Raw genomic sequence first — 23,799 nt, forward strand, 5'->3', positions numbered from 1 at the left:
TGTGTATTTTGCCACATTTCTCCCCTCTCAGTGTCAGGCTGCTACACTGTGTGCATTGTCTTTAATCACATTTCAGATTGAATTATGTAAAAGAGAGGACGCGTGCAGCTGCTGAGCTCAAGTCCCTGTTCTCCAGGTCTAGTGCCTCCCTCTCATTAAATAATGAACCAGCACAGCCAGAAGTGAAGTATGCCTTAGCAGGGAGCAGAAGGGAGGAGGGGAGGGAACAGAGAGGAGAGGAAATGAGAGGTAAAAAGGAATAGAACAGGGTTGACAGTAGTAGGGTGGAATGCAAAGCAAAAGCAAAAACAGGTGTGCAGTAATGTTTGCAAATGTATAAAAAAAAAAATGGAAATATCATATTTACATAAGTATTCAGACCCTTTACTCAGTACTTTGTTGAAGCACCTTTGCCAGCCATTACAGCCTTGAGTCTTCTTAAGTATGACGCTACAAGCTTGGCATACCTGTATTTGAGTTTCTCCCATTCTTCTCTGCAGATCCTTTCAAGCTCTGTCAGGTTGGATGGGGAGTGTCACTGCACAGCTATTTTCAGGTCTCTCCAGAGATGTTCGATCGGGTTCAAGTCTGGGCTCTGGCTGGACCACTCAAGGACATTCAGAGACTTGTCCCGAAGCCACTCCTGTGTTGTCTTGGCTGTGTGCTTAGGGTCGTTGTCCTGTTGGAAGGTGAACCTTTGCCCCAGTCTGAGGTCCTGAGCGCTCTGGAGCAGGTGATCATCAAGGATCTTTCTGTACTTTGCTCTGTTAATCTTTCCCTCGACCCTGATTAGTCTCCCAGTCCCTGCCGCTGAAAAATATCCCCACAGCATGATGCTATCCCCACCATGTTTCACCGTAGGGATGGTGCCAGGTTTCCTTCAGATGTGACGCTTGGCATTCAGGCCAAAGAGTTCAATCTTGGTTTCATCAGACCAGAGAATCTTGTTTCGCATGGTCTGAGATTCCTTTAGGTGCCTTTTGGCAAACTCCAAGCGGGCTGCCATGTGCCTTTTACTGAGGAGTGGCTTCCGTCTGGCCACTCTACCATAAAGGCCTGAATGGTGGAGTGCTGCAGAGCTGGTTGTTCTTCCGTCTCCACAGGGGAACTCTAGAGCTCTGTCAGAGTGACCATCGGGTTCTTGGTCACCTCCCTGACCAAGGCCCTTCTCCCTTGATTGCTCTGTTTGTCCGGGCGGCCAGCTCAAGGAAGAGTCTTGATGGTTCTAAACTTTTTCTATTTAAGAATGATGGAGACCATTGTGTTCTTGGGGACCTTCAATGCTGCAAAAAATGTTTTGGTGCCCTTCCCCAGATCTGTGCCTCAACATAGACAGGTGTCAATCATGTCAGGTCAATTGAATTTAGCACAGGTGGACACCAATCTAGTTGTAGACACATCTCAAAGATGATCAATGGAAACAGGATACACCTGAGCTCAATTTCGAGTCTCATAGCAAAGTGCCTGAATACTTATGTAAATAAGGTATTTCTGTTTTTTATTTTTAATAAATGTGCAAAAATTTCTAAAAACCTGTTTTCGTTTTGTCATTATGGGGTATTTTGTGTAGATTGATATGGAAAAAAAGTAATTTAATCAATTTTAGAATAAGGCTGTAACATAACAAAATGTGGAAAAAGTCAAGGGGTCTGAATGCTTTCCAAATGCACTGTAGATCATGATCTGCTTTCTAGTTATGATCAGGACTGTTCAAATAAAGTGTGTTACATTTAGGAGGACATGTCACTAGTCTGAGACGGTGTGTGTGTGTGTGTGTGTTTGCTTGCAAAGTATACAATTTATCTATACTCATAAATGTCACATCCAGTTTTTCAAGATCTTTTTATATGGATTTGGTGTGACCTTTAGCTGACAGGCCTTTGTTGATGACACCTCTAGATTCAGAAGAGAAAATGAGAATGATAAAGAGAAAGATGAAACACCAGGGAAGAGAGAGAGTATGATGAAAGAATTGCGGATTAAGGGCAGTCCTCCAGTTCCTGTGTTACCTGTGGTCTCTCCTCTTATCTCCTCCCTCTCTCCCTTTTTCTCTTTCACCTTCTTTCACTGTCATTCTGGATGGCATTGTACAGTACTCCTGGCCATCCATGTCATCAATCTTGTTATTTTCAGACACTAAATGCATTCTCTCATTAGAATATTGATTGAAAAATATATAGTTCCACTCAATTTCTCTTTAATCATGACTAAATGCTTTTTATGTAATAAATATTTAGATTTTATTCGAAGGTTTTCTTTCCCTTCACCGTTACTCAGCAATATAACCAGTTACTGTTGGGAGATACTTGATTGGCCTGTTTAAAACTTTAAATTACAATGTAAACTTTTGCTATTTAACGTCAATCTGATTTATCGACTGCCCAGACCACAGCAAGCAAAGATGAACTGTTTTCCTTATTCCTGCTCCTCATCAATCTGGTTCCCACACTCCGCCTTTGTAGAGACTTCTAATCAGTGATTTGTAGCAGCCAGTGAATAATAAGATACAAAATGAATAAAGATTGAGTGACCTGAAGCTGAATTCATGAGAACAGATACGCTTCTGATTTAAGTTAGGGTCTTGTCAAATTATTGTGGACCTACTGCTCCCCCCTGATGGAGTAGTATAGATATAGATGGTTATAGATCATGTTGTGTTGCATGCCAGCCTTTCCTGTGTTTCTTACCGCATTCTCCCACTGCCTCTTCCCTCTCTCCCGATGCTGCTCCTAACTAACCTGTGGTGTGTTAGTAATGTTGACACTAAGGAACTCTGTGGTAAGTATTAACAGATTCATCTATGTGTGTATCTGTGAGCCTTACATGTGTTTGTGTGTGTCTTTGGATGTATTGTATATGTGAATGTATGACCAAATCAATCTGTGAAGTCAATATGCCATGTATAGTTTTCTGGCTTCACACTAATCCCAAACTTCCCAGTAGAATATCTGATTTTGTAGCATTCAAGTGAAGAATTTATTTATCACATAGCTAGTCGGTAGTCCCCTAAGTGTGTGCGTTCCTGTATGCATGTGTATGTGTGTGTACTAGAGTCCGACCTATATGTTCTTTTGGCTCCAATACAATTAAGATTTTTGGGGGGGACAAAACTTAACGATATACAGTGGGGAGAACAAGTATTTGATACACTGCCGATTTTGCAGGTTTTCCTACTTACAAAGCATGTAGAGGTCTGTAATTTTTATCATAGGTACACTTCAACTGTGAGAGACGGAATCTAAAAGCCACTCCAGGACCTTGAGATGCTTCTTACGGAGCCACTCCTTAGTTGCCCTGGCTGTGTGTTTCGGGTCGTTGTCATGCTGGAAGACCCAGCCACGACCAAGGAGGTTGTTGGCCAAGATCTCGCGATACATGGCCCCTTTCATCCTCCCCTCAATACGGTGCAGTCGTCTTGTCCCCTTTGCAGAAAAGCATCCCCAAAGAATGATTTTTCCACCTCCATGCTTCACGGTTGGGATGGTGTTCTTGGGGTTGTACTCATCCTTCTTCTTCCTCCAAACACGGCGAGTGGAGTTTAGACCAAAAAGCTCTATTTTTGTCTCATCAGACCACATGACCTTCTCCCATTCCTCCTCTGGATCATCCAGATGGTCATTGGCAAACTTCAGACGGGCCTGGACATGCGCTGGCTTGAGCAGGGGGACCTTGCGTGCGCTGCAGGATTTTAATCCATGATGGCGTAGTGTGTTACTAATGGTTTTCTTTGAGACTGTGGTCCCAGCTCTCTTCAGGTCATTGACCAGGTCCTGCCGTGTAGTTCTGGACTGATCCCTCACCTTCCTCATGATCATTGATGCCCCACGAGGTGAGATCTTGCATGGAGCCCCAGACCGAGGGTGATTGACCGTCATCTTGAACTTCTTCCATTTTCTAATAATTGCGCCAACAGTTGTTGCCTTCTCACCAAGCTGCTTGCCTATTGTCCTGTAGCCCATCCCAACCTTGTGCAGGTCTACAATTTTAACCCTGATGTCCTTACACAGCGCTCTGGTCTTGGCCATTGTGGAGAGGTTGGAGTCTGTTTGATTGAGTGTGTGGACAGGTGTCTTTTATACAGGTAACGAGTTCAAACAGGTGCAGTTAATACAGGTAATGAGTGGAGAACAGGAGGGCTTCTTAAAGAAAAACTAATAGGTCTGTGAGAGCCGGAATTCTTACTGGTTGTTAGGTGATCAAATACTTATGTCATGCAATAAAATGCAAATTAATTACTTAAAAATCATACAATGTGATTTTCTGGATTTTTGTTTTAGATTCCGTCTCTCACAGTTGAAGTGTACCTATGATAAAAATTACAGACCTCTACATGCTTTGTAAGTAGGAAAACCTGCAAAATCGGCAGTGTATCAAATACTTGTTCTCCCCACTGTATCTGCCGATATACTATTTTAGAGCGGGGAAATGAAAAAGTGTCATTTTTCCACACTGAATTCTCATAAATTACCACCCAAAACAGCAATTGTCCAATAACTATGCTTCAAATGTTGATTTCATACATTGTGACAATAATGACACATCATGAGAATGGCCGCAAGTGTTCAGATAAGCATGAGAGTCCCTTTTTTCATCCTATTTATTGAATACCGGTTATTGGTGGAATTATCGTCTGATAGCGGTAAAAGGCCAATATCAGCCGATAATATCGGTGAACCGATATATCGGTCGGCTCTAGTGTGTAACCCTCTTACCTCTGTCCTCTCCCTCGAGACTACTTTGTCAAACACATGGGTGACTATGAGGGTGTACTGGCCTCCCTGGAGACTCTCAACCTGTCCATCCTCAGAGCTATGGACTTCACCAAGAAGGTGAGTGTCAACCTGGTACGCTACGCTATTAGATGCGATTAGATGTATGTGTGCATGTCTGTCTGCCTGTTTGTCCTGTCTGTACTACTGTATGTGTTATTAATTTGCATGAGTGTTCAATGTGGTTTACATTGCAAGGTGGGGAGTCACCTCATCCACCACCAGAAAACATTGCTTTGGAGCTGAGCCTACTTAAGCTATTATTATTGTATTATTATATTATTATATTATATTATTATTAAGCTGAGGATGTTCTTTCTTATAGACAATTCCTAGCAATATGGGGCTGAAAGCTCCTCTTTCCACCAGTAATCTAATGTAAAGCCCATGTGCGGCAGAGAGGACTGGGAGTTACAGTAGACGTGTGTGGTACGCTAATGTGTTAGTGTGGCAGCAGCTCAGATAGGGGCTATATATAGCCTTTCGTTTCAGAGCTTCACTTCCATATTCTGTTTGTGCCTGGCTTCTCATTACCATTGTGTCTGGGTTCAACCTGATGATGCTACTCTGTAGCTCTGAGCTCCAGGGCATCCAGCGACGCAAAGCCAGCAGCTAGTTACCTCTCCTCATTATAATGAACAACTGCTGTTTTATGTATCAGCTCTCACCACCGCTTTCTTTCTCCAGGGCATCCTGTGCAGTTTACAGTCCTTGTAATTGATAGAACCAAGCTACAGGGCCAGCCAGCCCATTAGGCAGGATTAGGCAGCCGCCTAGCGCGGCAGATTGACGAGGGCGGCAATTTCCAAGCTAAACTGACCAAGTCAACACAAAACACCTCACATAATTCTGCCCAAAAAACCAATGACAATTTCTCTCACCCATTGGCATATGGGCTATTTAGGTGAGCGCTGATACCGCCCTGTGATAAGCAGTGCCCACTTTGTCAAAGGCAGGGGCGCAAAATATTTAGCTTGTCCATGCCCAGTGCGCCTCTCTATGGTGCTGTTGGAGAGACGCACCACTGCGGCGTTCCATCATTGTTTCGTCAAAAAAGAATCTAACATAGATCATGTAGCCTATAGCCTAGGGTAGAATGGGTATGTGGCGTTTTCTGTAGCCTGTCATGAGACACACTTGTTACATCATGCACGCTTCTCTGATCAATAGCCTAACCTGGCACTCAATCAAATAAAAAATGTGCTTCAATGTGAATAAGACATATATCAACAATGTATACAGTACCAGTCAAAAGTTTGGACACACCTACTCATTCAAGGGTTTTTCTTTATTTTTACTATTTTCTACATTGTAGAATAATAGTGAAGACATCAAAACTATGAAATAACACATATGGAATCATGTAGTAACCAAAGTAGCCACCCTTTGTTTTCATGACAGCTTTGCACACTCTTGGCATTCTCTAAACCAGCTTCACCTCGAATGCTTTTCCAACCGTCTTGAAGGAGTTCCCACATATACTCAGCACTTGTTGGCTGCTTTTCCTTCACTCTGCGGTCCAACTCATCCCAAACCCTCTCAATTGGGTTGAGGTCGGGTGATTGTGGTGGCCAGGTCATCTGATGCAGCACTCCATCACTCTCCTTCTTGGTAAAATAGCCCTTACACAGCCTGGAGGTGTGTTGGGTCATTGTCCTGTTGAAAAACAAATGATAGTCCCACTAAGCGCAAACAAGACGGGAAGGCGTATCGCTGCAGAATGCTGTGGTAGCCATGCTGGTTAAGTGTGCCTTGAATTCTAAAGAAAGCACAGACCAGTGTCACCAGCAAATAGTAAAAATTAAGAAAAACCCTTGAATGTCCAAACTTTTGGCTGGTACTGTATATTAACAATATATATCAACAATATATCCTATATCCAATATATCCTATATCAAACAATAAATCCTAAAACTGGACAGGTCCAAGTAAAATGGAGAATATGGAATGAAAAATCAAGCTACTCACAACTGCTGTCCGGGAGTTTCACCCTGTGGGCAAATTGTCATTATAATCAGTGATTTCAAGTTTGTATTCGTAAATTTATGACAAGCTGTATAATAGCGAAAAATAAAATACTTCTGCATTTCCCGCTGTGTAAACACATGGATTCTCTTTGCAAATACAGTGCCTTAAGAAAGTATTTATACCCCTTGACTTATTCCACATTTTGTTGTTACAGCCTGAATTCAAACAAAAAAAATCTCACCCATCTACACACAGTACCCCATAATGACAAAGTGAAAACATGCTTTTGGACAACTGGATTGTACAATATTTGCACATTATTCTTTTTTTAATTCTTCAAGCTGTGTCAAGTTGGTTGTTGATCATTGCTAGACAGCCATTTTGAAGTCTTGCCATAGATTTTCAAGCCAATTTAAGTCAAAACTGTAACTAGGCCACTCAGGAACATTCAATGTTGTCTTGGTAAGCAACTCCAGTGTACACTGAATATACAAAACATTAGGAACACCTGATCTTTCCATGACATAGACTGACCAGGTGAATCTAGATGAAAGCTATGATACCTTATTGATGTCACTTGTTAAATCCACTTCAATCAGTGTAAATGAAGGGGAGGAGACAGGTTAAAGAAGGATTTTTAAGCCTTGAGACAATTGAGACATGGATTGTGTATGTGTGCCATTAAGAGGGTGAATGGGAAGGGCAAAATATTTAAGTGCCTTTGAACAGGGTATGGTAGTAGGTGCCAGGCGCACCGGTTTGAGTGTGTCAAGAACTGAAACGCTGCTGGGTTTTTTACGCTCAACAGTTTCCAGTGTGTATCAAGAATGGTCCACCACCCAAAAGACATCCAGCCAACTTGACACAACTTTGGGAAGCATTGGAGACAACATGGGCCAGCTTGTAGAGTCCATGCCCCGATGAACTGAGGCTGTTCTGAGGACAAAGGGGGGTGCAACTTAATATAATGGTGTTCCTAATGTTTTGTACACTCAGTGTATATTTGGCCTTGTGTTTTAGGTTATTGTCCTGCTGAAAAGTGAATTTGTCTCCCAGTGTCTGTTGGAAAGCAGACAGAACCAGGTTTTCCTCTAGGATTTTGCCAGTACTTAGCTCTATTCCATTAATTTTTATCCAAAAGAACATCGTAGTCCTTGCCGATGATAAGCATACCCATATACAAGCATACCCATAAGATGATGCAGCTACCACCATGCTTGAAAATATGAAGAGTGGTACTCAGTGATGTGTTCTGTTGGATTTGCCCCAAACATAACACTTTGTATTCAGGACAAAAAGTTAATTGCTTTTCCACATTTTTTGCAGTATTACTTTAGTGCCTCGTTGCACACAGGATGCATGTTTTGGAATATTTGTATTCTGTACAGGCTTCCTTCTTTCACTCCGTCAATTAGGTTAGTATAGTGGAGTAACTACAATGTTGTTGATCCATCCTCAGTTCTCTCATATCACAGCCATTAAACTCACCATTGGCCTCATGGTGAAATCCCTGACCGGTTTCCTTCCTCTTCGGCATCTGAGTTAAGAAGGACGCCTGTCAAGATGTGTGAATACTTTCTGAAGGTACTGTAGGCTCATGATAACTCCTGATAAAGTTGGGTAGTTGATGCAGAGCTTAAATAGCCAAAATGAGTAGTCACAGGAATCAGGACTAATAAACCTAATGCAACTGCCTGTTTTACAAACGGTAGGCTTACCACATGGATGGGCATTCATAAAATCCCATTGCGGGCCAACAGTGTAGGCTACACTATTCTAGTTTTGCGTGGGAGGAGGGCGGCAATTTGTTTTGTCTGCCTAGGGCGGCAGAACGGCCAGGACAGGGCCTGCCAAGCTATATATAAGTACTGCAGGTTAGAGTCCTTTTTTTCCACCACTGTCAAGTCTCTTCCTCCATCTTCCACCTCTTCCTCCTTCTCTTCCTCCACCCTTTTCTCCACCATCTATATCTTCTTATTCGCTCTTTTAGTAATTTTTCCTTCTCTCACAGCAGTTGTTCCTCTCTCTTCTCTTGCAGCATAGACTCTGCTGCTATGCTCTGATGTTTCCCTCTGTACAGAGTGTGACATTTTCCAGGGGAAAGAGAGAAAATTAAAGAATGCTGCTTTCATGCTTAAAATGTCTGCCTTATGGTGTGCAGCACAATCCTGCTGCTTGCTGACATTGTAGACTTCCTTGTTCTCTCCCTCTCCTGAGCATTGGAAAGGCTATATGGACATGCCTGGTGCCTAAATGGATGACGAATGTCGCAGAGCGAGAGTTGAGTGGAGATGAACGAATTCGGTTCAGTCAGTCGTCCTGATGAGCCCTTCCCAGCTAGCTAGTTAATGCTTGTGGCTAGAAACTTCAGCGAGAATTTGAAACTTGTCTGCCGAAGTTGGGACTTATCTGAGTAATTGTTTGTTTTTTTGTTTTACAAAAATGTAGATGTTAATGCCGTAGTTACTACAATAAATTAGCTTTAGCTGTCACCCTGGCCTGATATATGCTGCGGCAAGCAGGAGCAAAGGACACTCTCCCCATTGAGCAGTAGGCTGTATCACGGTGACATCCAGATGGTTACTACCAATGTTACAAGTTATTTCTCGTATAGTCTGCTATCCTACTCTAAATAAAATCAAGTGGGATGGTACAAATTGGCCATGTTAGCTACCGCCAGCAACACGTGACAGCCTACAGCTGCCCAGTAGGAAACAACTAATGCAGAGTGGGAAGCAACTCACATCGGCAACCACCTCGATACAACACTGTTGTACTGGTAATTCGCACCGGCTTGTCGCTACGTTAGCTAATTGGTATGTCACTGTGACATCCAGATGGTGACCAATAGGCCTACTTCGCTGAAATAAACATCACTTTCTTTTACAAGTTTTAACTAGCGCCATGCTGCTGTTGTTGCCAGCATAAACTAGCTAGCTGGGAAGGGCTCATCATCAGCTCGACTGACTGAACCGAATTCATTCGTCTCCATACTCAACTCTCAGCAACACGACATACTGTACGTCATCAATTTGGGCACCAGCCGTGTCCGTATAGCCTCTCCCTCTGAGTATGCGCCCTCTAGACAGGCTTCAATGACTGACATTAACCCCTCCCTTTAAATTAAGCAGCTGTGTGCTGCTTTCTACCTTTGAACTTTGGACGCAGTATTGAGTTCCACATCACTTGAGTTTGATTGCAATCATGTCCATTTTGGCATTTCTCCTGGAGAGTGTGTCAGGTGTTCTCTCTCGCCTCGCTGGAGAATAAAGCCCAGGAGATAGATGTCTATTTGATGTTGGCTAATCGAACAACCCAGGCTCAAATCCATGTGGTGTTTGCGTGATTTCCTGACTGGTTTATAGAAGAAGCTATTGATAGTACCCTCTCTGTTTGTGAGTCCCATCACTCACAGTCTATCCTTCAAGTCTCAAGGGACATACCACTAATAATTAATTTAAATGTGATATTTCCATTCACTTCATTAAATATTAATCCTGTGACAGTCTATGTGTCAATTAGAGGGACAGTTGTAATCCCTTTTTAGGATGGAAATGAAATATGCAAACCAATTCTCAAAAGTGGTTATTAAGTAACTAATAAACAGGAGCTTGAAATGATGCATCCTGACCTTTCACACAAATCTCTGGTAATTAAGAAAGAAGCGAGTGATTAAGTCTCTGCCTTCCTCTGGTAGTGGTAGAGTAGTTTTAACACCTTGTCTCTGTCAAGCTGCAGGATTACTCACGTGGTTAAATACTATGCATGCCAGTCTCTCTTGGCTAAGAGTTTAGGAGAGACTGACTGCATCACTTCACACTTTTTATAAGAAACAATGTGTTGAAAATCCCAAATTGTTTGCATAGTCAACTTATCTTTTACTTTTTTTTTTTACTTAACTTTTCACTGTCCCCAAATCCAGAACAAATTCAAGAAAGCGTACAGTATTATATAGAGCCATTATTGCATGGAACTCTGTTACATCTCATATTGCTCAAGTGAACAGAAAACCTGGTTTAAAAAAACAGATAAATCACATAATACAGAACATTAATAGACAAGAACAGCTCAAGGACAAAAAAGGCACACATAGCCTACATATCAATACATACACACAAACTATCTAGGTCAAATAGGGGAGAGGCGTTGTGCTGTGATTTATCAGTTTTTTGAAAGCAGGTTCCATGCAATAATGGCTCTATATAACACTGTAAGCTTTCTTGAATTTGTTCTGGATTTGGGGACTGTGAAAATACCCCTGGTGGCATGTCTGGTGGGGTAAGTGTGTGTGTAAGTTGACTATGCAAACAATTTGGGATTTTCAACACATGAATGTTTCTTATAAAAAGAAGTGATGCAGTCAGTCTCTCCTCAACTCTTAGCCAAGAGAGACTGGCATGCATAGTATTTATATCAGCCCTCTGATTTACAATGAAGAGCAAGACGTGCCGCTCTGTTTTGGGCCAGCTGCAGCAACTTAACTAGGTATTTCCTTGCAGCACTGGACCACACGACTGGACAATAATCAAGATTAGACTAAACTAGAGCCTGCAGAACTTGCTTTTTGGAGTGTGGTGTCAAAAAAGCAGAGCATCTCTTTATTATGGACAGACATCTCCCCATCTTTACAACCATGAATCTATATATTGTTTTGACCATGATAGTTTACAATCTAAGGTAACGCCAAGTAATTTAGTCTCCTCAACTTGTTCAACAGCCACACCATTCATTACCAGATTCAGCTGAGGTCTAGAACCTAGGGAATGATTTGTACCAAATACAATGCTTAGTTTTAGAGATGTTCAGGACCAGTTTATTAGTGGCCACCCATTCCAAAACAGACCGCAACTCTTTGTTAAGGGTTTCGGTGACTTCATTAGCTGTGGTTGCTGATGCGTATATGGTTGAATCATCAGCATACATGGACACACATGCTTTGTTTAATGCCAGTGGCAGGTCATTGGTAAAAATAGAAAAAAGTAGATGGCCTAGAGAGCTGCCCTGTGGTGCACCACACTTTACATGTTTGACATTAGAGAAACTTTCATTAAAGAAAACTATTTGAGTTCTATTAGATAGATAGCTCTGAATCCACGATATGGCAGAGGGTGAAAAGCCATAACAACAACAGGTTATGGTCAATAATATCAAAGGCTGCACTGAAATCTAACAGTACATCTCCCACAATCTTCTTATTATCAATTTCTTTCAACCAATCATCAGTCATTTGTGTCAGTGCAGTACATGTTGAGTGCCCTTCCCTATAAGCATGTTGAAAGTCTGTTGTTAATTTGTTTACAGAGAAATAGCATTGTATTTGGTCCAAAACTTTTTTTTACAACAGTTTGCTTAGAGCTGGCAGCAAGCTTATAGGTCTACTGTTAGAACCAGTAAAGGCCGCTTTACCATTCTTGGGTAGCGGAATTACTTTGGCTTCCCTCCAGGCCTGAGGACAAAGACTTTCCTCTAGGCTCAGATGAAAGATATGACAGATAGGAGTGGCTATAGAGTCAGCTACCATCCTCAGTAGCTTTCCATCTAAGTTGTCAATGCTAGGAGGTTTGTCATTATTGATCGATAACAATAATTATTCCACCTCTCCCACACTAACTTTACAAAATTCAAACTTGCAATGCTTTTCTTTCATTATTAGTTTTTTTATGCATGAATACGATGGCTCACTGTTCATTGTTGGCATTTCCTGCCTAAGTTTGCCCACTTTGCCAATGAAGTAATCATTAAAATAATTGGCAACATCAAATGGTTTTGGGATGAATAAGCCATCTGATTTGATGAAAGATGGAGTTGAATTTGTCTTTGTACCCATAATTTCATTTAAAGTACTCCAAAGTTTTCTTCCATTGATCTTGGCTTCATAATACAGTTTCTTCTTCTTTTTGTTGAGTTTAGTCACATAATTTCTCAATTTGCAGTAAGTCAACCAGTCAGATGTGCAGCCAGACTTATTAGCCACTCCTTTTGCCCCATCTCTTTCAACCATACCGTTTTTGAATTCCTCATCAATCCATGGAGCCTTAACAGTTCTAACAGTCAGTTTCCTAACAGGTGCATGTTTATCAATAATTGGGAGAAGCAATTTCATAAATTCATCAAGTGCAGCATCTGGATGCTCCTTATTAATCACATCAGACCAACAAATATTTTTTACGTCATCCACATATGAGTCACAGCAAAATCTTTTGTATGATCTCTTATACACTATTTTAGGCCCAGCTGTTGGAACTTTGGCTTTCCTGGATATAGCCACTATATTGTGATCACTGCATCTAATGGGTACGGATACAGCTTTAGAACAAAGTTCTACAGTATTAGTAAAAATGTGATGGATACATGTGGATGATCTTGTTCCTGTAGTGTTTGTAAACACCCTGGTAGGTTGATTAATAACCTGAACCAGTTTACAGGAACTGGTTACAGTAAGAAGCTTCCTCTTGAGCGAACAGCTTGATGAAAACCAGTCAATATTCAGGTCCCCAATAAAGTAGACCTCTCTGTTTACATCACATACACTATCAAGCATTTCACACATATTATTTAAATACTGACGGTTCGCACTTGGTGGCCTATAGCAACCGGGTCGGTTGCTCGGCAACAACACAGCTGCTTGCACCATGCTGCCAGTCATAAGAAGTGTATGCGAACTAGGGCTGACCCCAATTAGTCGACTGGTGGATTGTTTGGCTGATAGGCTGTTGGTCGACATTTTTTTTTTTTTGTCAAGCAATAGCATATATATATTTGGTTGTGAAACTCACCATGGTCACCTAATAGAGCAAGGTAACCGCTAATCCCCACGCAAAGATATCCACACATAATGTGCTTGTAGTGGGAAAAACTAAACCTATCGAGTAGAGAGCCCAGCTGAAATAGTGAAGGATTTAAAACAAGTTGTGCATAATGAATAAAGAAGAAATAAATATTTACAACCCAAAATTAGGCTGTTTTTAAAAGAAAGTATAAAACGTTTTATAAATCACATCTTATAGCAATACCACTAAATTAGTAGCAACGTCTTTAAAGAAATGACGTAACCTAATAATAGAACTGTGCTTTATCTACCCTGGATACGGGTACCATCGATAAATAGAAATGAGCAGCTTCATGGTAATAAAATAAAACGTTAAAATTGACTCACCAGAACTAAGGCACTATCGTTACCTAATACAGTGAGGGGAAAAAAGTATTTGATCCCCTGCTGATTTTGTACGTTTGCCCACTGACAAAGAAATGATCAGTCTATAATTTTAATGGTAGGTTTATTTGAACAGTGAGAGACAGAATAACAACAACAAAATCCAGAAAAACGCATGTCAAAAATTTTATAAATTGATTTGCATTTTAATGAGGGAAATAATTATTTGACCCCCTCTCAATCAGAAAGATTTCTGGCTCCCAGGTGTCTTTTATACAGGTAACGAGCTGAGATTAGGAGCACAGTCTTAAAGGGAGTGCTCCTAATCTCAGCTTGTTACCTGTATAAAAGACACCTGTCCACAGAAGCAATCAATCAATCAGATTCCAAACTCTCCACCATGGCCAAGACCAAAGAGCTCTCCAAGGATGTCAGGGACAAGATTGTAGACCTACACAAGGCTGGAATGGGCTACAAGACCATCGCCAAGCAGCTTGGTGAGAAGGTGACAACAGTTGGTGCGATTATTCGCAAATGGAAGAAACACAAAATAACTGTCAATCTCCCTCGGCCTGGGGCTCCATGCAAGATCTCACCTTGTGGAGTTGCAATGATCATGAGAATGGTGAGGAATCAGCCCAGAACTACACGGGAGGATCTTGTCAATGATCTCAAGGCAGCTGGGACCATAGTCACCAAGAAAACAATTGGTAACACAGTACACCGTGAAGGACTGAAATCCTGCAGCGCCCGCAAGGTCCTCTTGCTCAAGAAAGCACATATACAGGCCCATCTAAAGTTTTCCAATGAACATCTGAATGATTCAGAGGAGAACTGGGTGAAAGTGTTGTGGTCAGATGAGACCAAAATTGAGCTCTTTGGCATCAACTCAACTCGCCGTGTTTGGAGGAGGAGGAATGCTCCCTTTGACCCCAAGAACACCATCCCCACCGTCAAACATGGAGGTGGAAACATTATGCTTTGGGGGTGTTTTTCTGCTAAGGGGACAGGACAACTTCACCGCATCAAAGGGACGATGGATGGGGCCATGTACTGTCAAATCTTGGGTGAGAACCTCCTTCCCTCAGCCAGGGCATTGAAAATGGGTTGTGGATGGGTATTCCAGCATGACAATGACCCAAAACACACGGCCAAGGCAACAAAGGAGTGGCTCAAGAAGAAACACATTAAGGTCCTGGAGTGGCCTAGCCAGTCTCCAGACCTTAATCCCATAGAAAATCTGTGGAGGGAGCTGAAGGTTCGAGTTGCCAAACGTCAGGCTCGAAACCTTAATGACTTGGAGAAGATCTGCAAAGAGGAGTGGGACAAAATCCCTCCTGAGATGTGTGCAAACCTGGTGGCCAACTACAAGAACGTCTGACCTCTGTTATTGCCAACAAGGGTTTTGCCACCAAGTACTAAGTCATGTTTTGCAGAGGGGTCAAATACTTATTTCCCTCATTAAAATGCAAATCAATTGATAACATTTTTGACATGCGTTTTTCTAGATTTTGTTGTTGTTATTCTGTCTCTCACTGTTCAAATAAACCTACCATTAAAATTATAGACTGATCATGTCTTTGTCAGTGGGCGCACGTACAAAATCAAATACTTTTTTCCCTCACTGTAATAACAATATCAACTGATACCACTGGCAACGCTATACAGTATCTACAAAAGAGAGACTGAGTCTGCAGTGGTAGACACATTCGTCCATTACCCTAATCGCCAAATAGGTGAACATGCAGCCATTTGCTTTGTCCGACCTCGGTAGAATGTTCGCCTTACGAAGGCCATCGCCTAATGGGGGTCTTGGAACTCTTTCTCGGTGGCGTTGTATGTTATACAGAGCCGGGCAGGAAAAGCCATACCATACCAAACGTCGGTCCGTCCACGGAGCAGACTCTTGACATCGTTGAAAGCGGCACTGTCACGAGCAACGCTGGGGACATAGTCTGGGAAGATAGAGATGGGTGCTCCGTTGCATAAAACTGGGCCAAATTCTCTGGCACGCTGAAGAACATCAATACAATCCTGATAGTAGTGTAGTTTAGCCACAATGACGCAAGGTTTTCCGCCAGGCTTTCTTGCTTCAGAGCCCCGATGTGAGCGGTCTACAAGGATGACTTCATCCAATTTGAGGGCTTCCTTCAATAACTTTGAGAATGATGAAGTAGAACTTGAGCCCGGGTCCTCAGCTATCCCCATGATCCTGATATTGGATCTTCGCATATAACCTTGTAAATGTATGCATTGATGCTAGCCACATCAGTTTCGAGCTTCTTAACCGTGGTTTGTAGCGTAGTCGTGTCGTCTGAGCATGTTGACAAGCCTTGTTCCATGTCGGAGACAGTTTTTTAACTGTATCCAGTTCAGTACGAACCATTGCTGTATGCTTTGCGAGTTCATTCTTGAATGCTTGTAACTCTTAATAAAATTAAAGTCCTCACTGATCGCTTCCTTGAGTTCTGACTTGAGTATAGATTAAATGTCCACTCTGAGGGCAGCAAGAATCTCGGCCTTCAAATCCTCTGTGTTCATTTTTTCGCCAAGCTGAGGAGAGGAGCCGCTGCTCCCACTTGTTGAAGAACTCGAGCTCCTCGTCTTGGGCCTAGTGTTTTCTCTTTTGTCAGTGACTCCGCTGAACTTTTGCAGGTTATGTGCCATTTACGCATTAAAACCAATATAAAAGTTGAACAAAGTAAAGCATGTCATTCAAAGGGTGTTTTTCCTAGTTCTTTTTGGGTCAATGCGCAAAGAAAGTATTAAATAAATGCAATTTCAGCAGGAGCTCGGAAAAATGTGACCTACTCCATGGCTTGCTCACTAGCGCCCACTAATGCGAACATCTTTTGATTATAGCTAGCTTAATTTCAGTCAACTGCTCCTGCTGAGGTCAGGCTCCATTCAACTTTAGCTTCTAACTTTATCCTTCTAGCCAGCTAGTTATAGCTAGCTAATAGCCAGAGCCCTTAAGCTACCTAGCTAGCTAGACATCTGACTGAAATATCAGTGACTATTTACCAGTTGTACACTCACTCTCCAAGAGTCAGGGGGCGTTTGTTTGGGGGATGTCTGTTGACACGGCAGGAGTCGAGGGATGTTAAAAGAATTCCCACTGTCAGCGGTGTCTCTCTTTAACTTGCCACTGTAGGTCTGGGCTGAGGTAGTTCGTTTCACCTCTCAGCCTATGTCGTGGGCAGAGTTTCCCGTTGGACAGAGTGGTGAATGAATGCACTGCTAACAAGGCAAATCTGGGGGAGAATGCAAACATAACAAGCATACATGAATCATTCATGATTCCACTCGTTCACAGAGGTAGGCACGATTAGAACACAGATCAAGAAGCCTTCTGAGCATTGGTCAATGCTGGGAACGCAAATAATAAGTGGGTAAATGCTAATTAACAAAATAAAAAGGTGAGTTAAAGCTATATCACAAATTTAAAAGGTGCGTAAACGGCATTTATGTGCGTTTACCCTCCACTACATCCCGAGTTGGGTCTGGCAAAACCCATTCATAAACATCAATATCCTGCCAGGCAGGATTTCATCTGCATTTGCCCCGCATTTTAGCTATCGATGTGACATTTGGTGGCGCCTAATCAGTCAGTTCTGTAAATTAATTGGAAATTAATTTGCAAGACCAATACATTTTTCTAATATTTTTCATATTAACATATTTGATCATTTTCTGTTCTCCTCTCATTTTAATTCAAGTACTTTTGAAGTACCAACTTGAGAAAATGTCTGATTTTCAAGGTATTCCAGTACTTTAATTTCAGAGTGCCAAATTCAGCACCTTGTGCGAACCCTGTCTCTAGCTCCCGCAAAAGTCATTTGTGACTTAGTTCATCAAACAGTGTGCTTAAAGCATCAGAGAAGCTCAATGCAGTCGGAAGTTTACATACACATAGGTTGGAGTCATTAAAACTTGTTTTTCAATCACTCCACAAATTTCTTGTTAACAAACTATAGTTTTGGCAAGTCGGTTAGGACATCTACTTTGTGCACGACACAAGTAATTTTTCCAACAATTGTTTACAGACAGATTATTTCACTGTATCACAATTCCAGTGGGGCAGAAGTTTACATACTGTGCCTTTAAACAGCTTGGAAAATTCCAGAAAATGATGTCATGGCTTTAGAAGCTTCTGATAGGCTAATTGACATCATTTGAGTCAACTGGAGGTGTACCTGTGGATGTATTTCAAGGCCTACCTTCAAACTCAGTGCCTCTTTGCTTGACATCATGGGAAAATCAAAAGAAATCAGCCAAGACCTCAGAAAAAGATTTTGTAGACCTCCACAAGTCTGGTTCATCCTTGGGAGCAATTTCCAAATGCCTGAAGGTACCACATTCATCTGTACAAACAATAGTACGCTATTATAAACATCATGGGACCACGCAGCTGTCATGCCGCTCAGGAAGGAGACGCATTCTGTCTCCTAGAGATGAATGTACTTTGGTGCGAAAAGTGCAAATCAATCCCAGAACAACACCAAAGGACCTTGTGAAGATGCTGGAGGAAACGGGTACAAAAGTATCTATATCCACAGCAAAACAAGTCCTATATTGACATAACCTGAAAGGCCGCTCAATAAGGAAGAAGCCACTTCTCCAAAACATTTACATGTACATTTACATTACATTTACGTCATTTAGCAGACGCTCTTATCCAGAGCGACTTACAGTTAGTGAATACCTTTTGATTTTAATTTTGTTTTTACTTTTTTTTTCATTTTTTATTTTTTATTTTTTTATTTTTTTATACTGGCCCCCCGTGGGAATCAAACCCACAACCCTGGCGTTGCAAACGCCATGCTCTATCAACTGAGCTACATCCCTGCCGGCCATTCCCTCCCCTACCCTGGATGACGCTGGGCCAATTGTGCGCCGCCCATGAGTCTCCCGGTCACGGCCGGCTACGACAGAGCCTGGATTCGAACCAGGATCTCTAGTGGCACAGTTAGCACTGCGATGCAGTGCCTTAGACCACTGCGCCACTCAGGAGCCAAAACCACCATAAAAAAGCCAGACTACGGTTTGCAACTGCACATGGGGTCAAAGTTCGTACTTTTTGGAGAAATGTCCTCTGGTCTGATGAAACAAAAATAGAACTGTTTGGACATAATGACCGTTGTTATGTTTGGAGGAAAAAGGGGGTTGCTTGCAATGTGTGGGCAGAACTGAAAAAGCGTGTGCGAGCAAGGAGGCCTACAAACCTGACTCAGTTACACCAGCTCTGTCAGGAGGAATGGGCCAAAGTTCACCCAACTTATTGTTGGAAGCTTGTGGAAGGCTACCTGAAACATTTGACCCAAGTTAAACAATTTAAAGGCAATGCTACCAAATACTAATTGAGTGTATGTAAACTTCTGACCCACTGGGAATGTGATGAAAGAAATAAAAGCTGCAATAAATCATTATCTGTACTATTATTCTGACATTTCACATTCTTAAAATAAAGTGGTGATCCTAACTGACCTAAGACAGTGAATTTTTACTAGGATTAAATGTCAGGAATTGTGAAAAACTGACTTTAAATGTATTTGGCTAAGGTGTATGTAAACCTCCGACTTCAACTGTATATAGCCTAGTTGATTTTATTAAAACACATAGGGTGTCTCTATATATGAAAAAATACACGTTTGAAAATTTCAACCAATCGATTGAGACAAATGTATGTTGACCAATTCATTTTTTTGTTGGGGACAGCCCTAATGCGAACAAATTTAGGCTACTGTATAGAGCTAGCTATATGGTGGTATTCAAGCTGAGGTTAATCAATAAATGCCAACAGATAGTTTAATTAGCTATGTAGACAACTAGCTAATGTTACCTAGCTAACGTTAGCTCGCTTGTACAAAGTCCAGCAGCTAGCCTCTGTAGCTAGCTTACACCAGTCAGCTGAAAGCTAGCTAGTAGGGTGTTCACCCATAAAATGATTAATTCATTCCAGGTTGATACAAATATGTCCATTCAATCGAAAATTCCATCAGAAAAACAATAGTCCAAACCCCATGTCTCGACCATATATGGTTCAAAAGTTACCGACAATTTACTTTGAGAATTTAGCATGTTTAGAGTGCTTTTTTTGCCCATATCATGCTGCATGGCACAGTGTGGAAATGATCATAAAAGTGCAGGAAATGCAGAAATTGATGAAAAGTTTTAAAATTATTTTTGTTTGAAGTTGGATTGAACAGTATAAATGGAGAAAGACATAATGTTTGTGTTGCCACCATAGGGGTCATGAGATACTCAGAAAGCATATGTAGAACTTGTATTATTCAAAAACATAAAAAAACGTAAAACATTTGAAAGTTATCATAATATGATATTTTGTCCATATCGCCCAGCCCTACTTGTGTGTAATCGGAGCACAAACAAATATGCACAAATAAACTAGCAAATGTCCTTGGCTGCAATGATAGCCAATTTACTTTAGCTAGCTAAGTAACCTTAGCCAACATAAGACTGTAACGTTTGCTAACGTGTATGGCCAGTTCATGCACTACAATATATTATACTTTCTTACACAAAACATAACTAGTTAGCTAACATTAGTTAAGTTAAGTTTAAAACCATCAAACTTTTGGACACTGCCACACTGTACACTCTCGTTGGCTGGCCTTCACTACATATTCGTCGCCAAACCCACTGGCTCCAGGTCATCTATAAATCACTTCTAGGCAAATCCCACCTTATCTTAGCTCATTGATCACCATAGCAACACCCACCCGTAGTATGCGTTCCAGCAGGTATATTTCACTGGTCATCCCCAAAGCCAACACCTCCTTTGGCCGCCATTCCATCCAGTTCTCTGCTGCAAATGACTGGAATGAACTGCAAAAATCTCTGAAGCTGGAGACACTTATCTCCCTCACTATCTTTAAGCATCAGTTGTCAGAGCAGTTTACCGATCACTGCACCTGTACACAGCCCATCTGTAATTAGCCCACCCAACTACCTCATCCCCATATTGTTATTTACATTGTTATTTATTTTGCTCATTTGCACCCCAGTATCTCTATTTGCACATCTTCTGCACATCTATCACTCCAGTGTTAATACGAAATTGTAATTATTTTGCACTATGGCCTATTTATTGCCTTACCTCCATAACTTTTGCACACACTGTATATAGATTTTCTATTGTGTTATTGACTGTACGTTTTGTTTATTCCATATGTAACTCTGTGTTTTTGTTGTTTTTATCGCACTGCTTTGCTTTATCTTGGCCAGGTCACAGTTGTTAATGAGAACTTAATATAAAGGTTAAATATATATATATATATTCACGTTAATTTGCATTGCACAGACCAAGCTACAGTAACATTAAGATGAGGTAGCCAGATTTCAGACAAGACAAACACTGCAGTTAGCTACGCTACATTTCCTCAACTATGAACAACCAAGACCACAACACAAACCATAGCCGAGATAACAAATTGCTTTGTTAAGAAACAGTAAGTTAGCTTTGTTGAACCGCATATAGTAAATGGTTAAACCCCAAACTTACCAGACTGACAACATTGCTGTTTCAAACACGTATCGAATAAATTCCAACTCCGGCATAAACTCCCTCTCCTGCCATCTTGTGTGTCAAATTTACTTTTCAGTGTGTTCACAGAAAATCAGAAGTCGCCATCCACAAGTAAAACGTAGTCAGGGGGCTGCACAAGGTGCACCAGGGTAAAACAACATCAGAATCATTGCTTGCTTATGGGACTTGCTGTGTGCCAGACGTAGCATAGTAAACGTAAATCCGGGATGCTAAATTGGTATGATATGTTACGTTTGGTATGGTTACATAAGACATAAGTTTACTTAAGGCAAAAACGAGGGTGGTTGGTCACAGTGGAAGGATGGGCGTATAACGCAAATGTCTAAGCAACCCAAAGGTTGAGCTTTTGAATCTCATCATGGATAACTTTAGCCTTTTAGCTAATTACCAACTTTGCAACTACTTACTAATTTTTTGCTACTTTGCAACTAGTATGTTAGCTAACCCTTCCCCTAACTCTAACTCTAACCTTAATCCTAACCCCTAGCCTAGCTAACGTTAGCCACCTAGCTAACATTAGCGTTAACCACCTAGCTAACATTAGCCACAACAAATTGGAATTCGTAACATATCATACGTATTTGAAATTCATATCATATTGTACAAATTGAAATTCGTAACATATCATACGAATTGCAATTCGTAACATATCATGTGAAATGGACATCCACAAATTAATACCTACCATATGAAACGTAACATATCATACTAAATGGAGGGCCAATGATAATACGAAATGCTATGAGATCAGGTTGCAGCCAGCCAGCCTGCAGCAGCATGCAGTGAAAAGAAAACGAAACGCTTGTTAACAACGTGATTTTCAACAAATCAACTGTTTTAGACTATTGTAATAATAATAATAATATGCCATTTAGCAGACGCTTTTATCCAAAGCGACTTACAGTCATGTGTGCATAAATTTTTACGTGTGGGTGGTCCCGGGGATCGAACCCACTACCCTGGCGTTACAAGCGCCATGCTCTACCAGCTGAGCTACAGAGGACCATTGTATTTTAACCAATGGGGCGGCAGGTAGCTTAGTGGTTAAGAGCGTTGTGCCAGTAACCGAAAGGTTGCTGGTTCTAATCCCCGAGCCGACTAGGTGAAAAATCTGTCAATGTGCCCCTGAGCAAAGCACTTAACCCTAATTGCTCCTGTAAGTCGCTCTGGATAAGAGCGTCTGCTAAATGACTAAAAGAAAAAGAAAAAAAACATAGAAAAAAAAAAACAAGCAAGATAAATAAATGTGCAATTGCTACTGAGTGAATGAACAAAATAATTTTAGAACGAACACAAAATAGTTTGTCAATGTATTAAGAACAGGATTCATAATGGTTAAAGTTACTGCTTGTGGATCAGAACATTGCCGGTTCGCCTCTTTCATTTATAGTTTTGACAGCCCCCTCCCAACATACACATGCTTATTTTACTTTATTAGGTGGCTCTTAAAAGAGCCTTTGGGTTCGTGGAGAGGCAGGCAAGTGGCAGTGAGTGTTGTGGCGTGTAGTACTGTGTGCGTCTTGGTAGAATGGAGGAGAGACCAGCTCTCAGTCTCAAGGAAGAGGTCGTTGCCCTCATCTTTGAGATGCACGCCATCCCTACGTCAGGGTTTCCAAAACTCAGTCTTGCCCCCCCCCCCCCAGCACTAAGCATTCAAATAACCAACTCATCATCAAGGTTTGATTATTTCAATCAGCTGTGTAGTACTCAGTATAAAAAATGTATGCACTCACTAACTGTAAGTCGCTCTGGATAAGAGCGTCTGCTAAATGACTAAAATGTCAAATGTAAAATGGAGGGCAAAAAACTAAACGTGCACTCAGGGGAGGACCCAGAGTTTGGGAAACCCTGACCTATGGTACTGCCCTGGGACACAGTGACTTGTTGCAGACTGGTGGATTGTGGGCATGCGCCTGCCACAGAGAAATGCAAACACCAGCTGGTTTACAGAGAGCCGGGCCATCACTATGCGCTTGTTGATGTCCTCCTCTCACCGGAACATCCAACTCCTCCACTGTGTGATGTCAGAGTAGACCACAGTTGTTCTGGGGAACATTTGGATGACTACCTCCAAATCAACTCGCATCTGACACACCAGGGCTGTCCCCTTTGTGTGTCCCAAGTCGTTTCCACCAAGGTGGATGACTATGATATATTCACAGTCACACCTCGCCTTGGCTAGAGAGAATATTTCAGAACCCTTCCATTGAGAACAGCTCAACCATATTTTGAGCTCCTGTGGTCATCTAGCCAGCTACATTGTGTAATTGCATAGTAAATATTTGCTTCAGTCTTTGTTTCCTTGCTCTTGCCAATTTGCTTTGAGCAATGATAAGTAG

General features: G+C 41.6%; 1 protein-coding gene across 1 annotated transcript in view; it reads left to right on the forward strand.

Moving 5' to 3' along the window:
• necab2 (N-terminal EF-hand calcium binding protein 2) overlaps positions 1-23,799 on the forward strand; it is a gene marked incomplete at its 5' end in the record, with an annotated part of 169,635 nt that overhangs the window by 76,554 nt on the left and 69,282 nt on the right. Inside the window, 2 exons of the mRNA XM_084171902.1 lie at positions 2,753-2,778; positions 4,732-4,829. Coding sequence (XP_084028028.1) covers positions 2,753-2,778; positions 4,732-4,829 — 124 coding nt within the window. The remainder of the gene's footprint in view (positions 1-2,752; positions 2,779-4,731; positions 4,830-23,799) is intronic.

This window comes from Coregonus lavaretus (genome assembly GCF_964263955.1).
Source record: "Coregonus lavaretus genome assembly, chromosome: 11".
In the NCBI taxonomy this organism is placed as follows: Eukaryota; Metazoa; Chordata; class Actinopteri; order Salmoniformes; family Salmonidae; genus Coregonus; species Coregonus lavaretus.